At 42.0% G+C, this 2,500-nt stretch overlaps 2 protein-coding genes across 2 annotated transcripts in view; both read left to right on the plus strand.

Annotated features, from left to right (window-relative positions):
* exoc7 (exocyst complex component 7) overlaps positions 1-2,500 on the plus strand; it is a 35,168-nt gene that overhangs the window by 29,968 nt on the left and 2,700 nt on the right. The window lies entirely within an intron of this gene.
* Positions 1-2,500, plus strand: part of vclb (vinculin b) — a 26,200-nt gene that overhangs the window by 9,336 nt on the left and 14,364 nt on the right. The window contains exons 2-4 of the mRNA XM_027133961.2: positions 678-748; positions 1,343-1,493; positions 1,608-1,716. Coding sequence (XP_026989762.1) covers positions 678-748; positions 1,343-1,493; positions 1,608-1,716 — 331 coding nt within the window. The remainder of the gene's footprint in view (positions 1-677; positions 749-1,342; positions 1,494-1,607; positions 1,717-2,500) is intronic.

Consider the following 2,500-nt stretch of genomic DNA (forward strand, 5'->3'; position numbering starts at 1 on the left):
ACTCACACTGATTACTCTCACTGTACAACTAATACACTTACAGCTGAAATCCTACACCTGTGTATTGTGTGTGTGTGTGTGTGTTTGTGTGTGTGTGTGTGAGTTTATTGTGTGTGTGTGTGTATTGTGTGTATTGTGTGTGTTGTGTGTTTGTGAGTTTATTGTGTGTTTATTGTGTGTGTAGTGTGTAAGTGTGTTGTGTGTGTGTGTGTTGTGTGTATGAGTTTGTGTGTGTGAGTGTATTGTGTGTGTGAAGTGTGTGTGAGTTTATTGTGTGTGTGTTGTGTGTGAGTTTGTGTGTGAGTGTATTTTGTGTGTGTGTGTGTGTGTGTGTGTTGTTGTGTGTGTTGTTGTGTACACGCTCTTCCTTGTTTTAACTTGGATGCCTGCCACGTTTATGACCTCACCGTCAAACCAGACACAGTTTTCTTCTGGTATTAAACACACCGAACACTGAGTGCTGACACTGTCGGAGTGTGTGAAACATGGACGTTCTCACACACACACACACACACACACACACACACACACACACACACACACACACACACACACACACACACACCATCATTACACAGAATTATTTATTATAAAGTGTTGAACTAATATTAATATAACTGTATATTTAGTTTCAACTGAATGTGTGTGTTTGTGTGTGTGTGTGTGTGTGTGTACAGGTGGGGAAGGATACAGTGCAGACTACAGAGGATGCCATCATGAGGAGAGACATGCCTCCTGCATTCATAAAGTAAGAAACTTCAACCGTTACACACGTGTGCAAATAAATCTGGTTTTCCTTTTAGGGAGCAGAGAAATCTCCCAACTGTCAGAGCATTTAGTCCCCAGCAAGATATAAATACACACACACACACACACACACACACACACACACACACTAAGACAGTCTGTCTGTTTTAGTTGTGGTAAAGGTCAGGAATGGCATGTTAAGTGCCATGGTCTGTGTGTGTGTGTGTGTGTGTGTGTGTGTGTGTGTGTGTGTGTGTGTGTGTACTTTATATATGGATCACAGACACAAGAGCTTTATAAATAGTAATATCATTAATGTGTACATTAGCTGTGTTTGACTGTAAAGCAGAGTGAGAGTAAAGTTTATAAGAGAACAAAGACGTCAGATGTTCAGTTTCACATCACATTCATCTGTATTAATGTTTCTGATTCAGACAACAGACATTACTCTTACATGTATAACACGAAAACATGATCGTGTGTGTGTGTGTTTGTGGGTGACTGTGTGTGTGACTGTGTGTGTGTGTGTGTGTGTGGGTGACTGTGTGTGTGTGGGTGACTGTGTGTGTGTGGGTGACTGTGTGTGTGTGTGTAGAGTGGAGAATGCATGCACTAAGCTGGTCCAGGCAGCTCAGATGCTGAAGTCTGACCCGTACTCCGTCCCCGCTCGGGATTATCTCATCGACGGCTCACGCGGTATTTTATCAGGAACCTCGGACCTTCTGCTCACCTTTGATGAAGCTGAGGTACACACACACACACACACACACACACACACACACACACACACACACACTCATGCACACATACACACTTTAATACAGAGGAACTAATTGATTGCTGCTGTTTGTGGGTCTCAGGTGCGTAAAATCATCCGTGTGTGTAAAGGTATTTTGGAGTATCTGACCGTCGCTGAAGTGGTGGAGAGCATGGAGGACCTGATCACATACACCAAGAACCTCGGACCAGGTCTCGGTCTCTCACTTTCTCTTTCTCTCCTTCACACACACACGCACACATTTCATGATCAGAGACAGACCAAAGATGAAAAGAGGACAAATTTTTTACATTAATTACTCCTGGATTAAAACACAGTGTGTGTCTGTTCACACTAACATGATCAGTAATCTGATCTGGGATGGTTTAAGTTAGGGCTGGGCGATAAAACGATAACGATATGTATCGCGATAGGTACGTGATCAATATCAATATAAAATGTGTTCGATATTTTTTATTATTCGTCTGAAGAAAACAGGTTGTGAACAAAGGCACTTGCTCTCTGGTAACCTAGCAACGCAGGGAGTGATACGCTAATAGCCAATCATATAACAGTATCACGATTGGTTGCGCCATATTGTCGTCTCGTGCCGGTCTGCTGGATTCCTCTTCAGTAATCGACGACTGATGAGCAGAAAATGAGCCTCAGTGAGCTTGAGAATTGTAAATAAAAGAGGAAATTTTTTAATGTTAGTGTAGTGTCTCAGGTTTGTGTTTTATATTACAGACGTATCTCAGTCTACCTCAGGTCTGTGTTTTATATTACAGACGTATCTCAGTCTACCTCAGGTCTGTGTTTTATATTACAGACGTATCTCAGTCTACCTCAGGTCTGTGTTTTATATTACAGACGTATCTCAGTCTACCTCAGGTCTGTGTTTTATATTACAGACGTATCTCAGTCTACCTCAGGTCTGTGTTTTATATTACAGACGTATCTCAGTCTACCTCAGGTCTGTGTTTTATATTACAGACG

Source organism: Tachysurus fulvidraco, chromosome 8 (genome assembly GCF_022655615.1).
Source record: "Tachysurus fulvidraco isolate hzauxx_2018 chromosome 8, HZAU_PFXX_2.0, whole genome shotgun sequence".
Classification (NCBI taxonomy): Eukaryota; Metazoa; Chordata; class Actinopteri; order Siluriformes; family Bagridae; genus Tachysurus; species Tachysurus fulvidraco.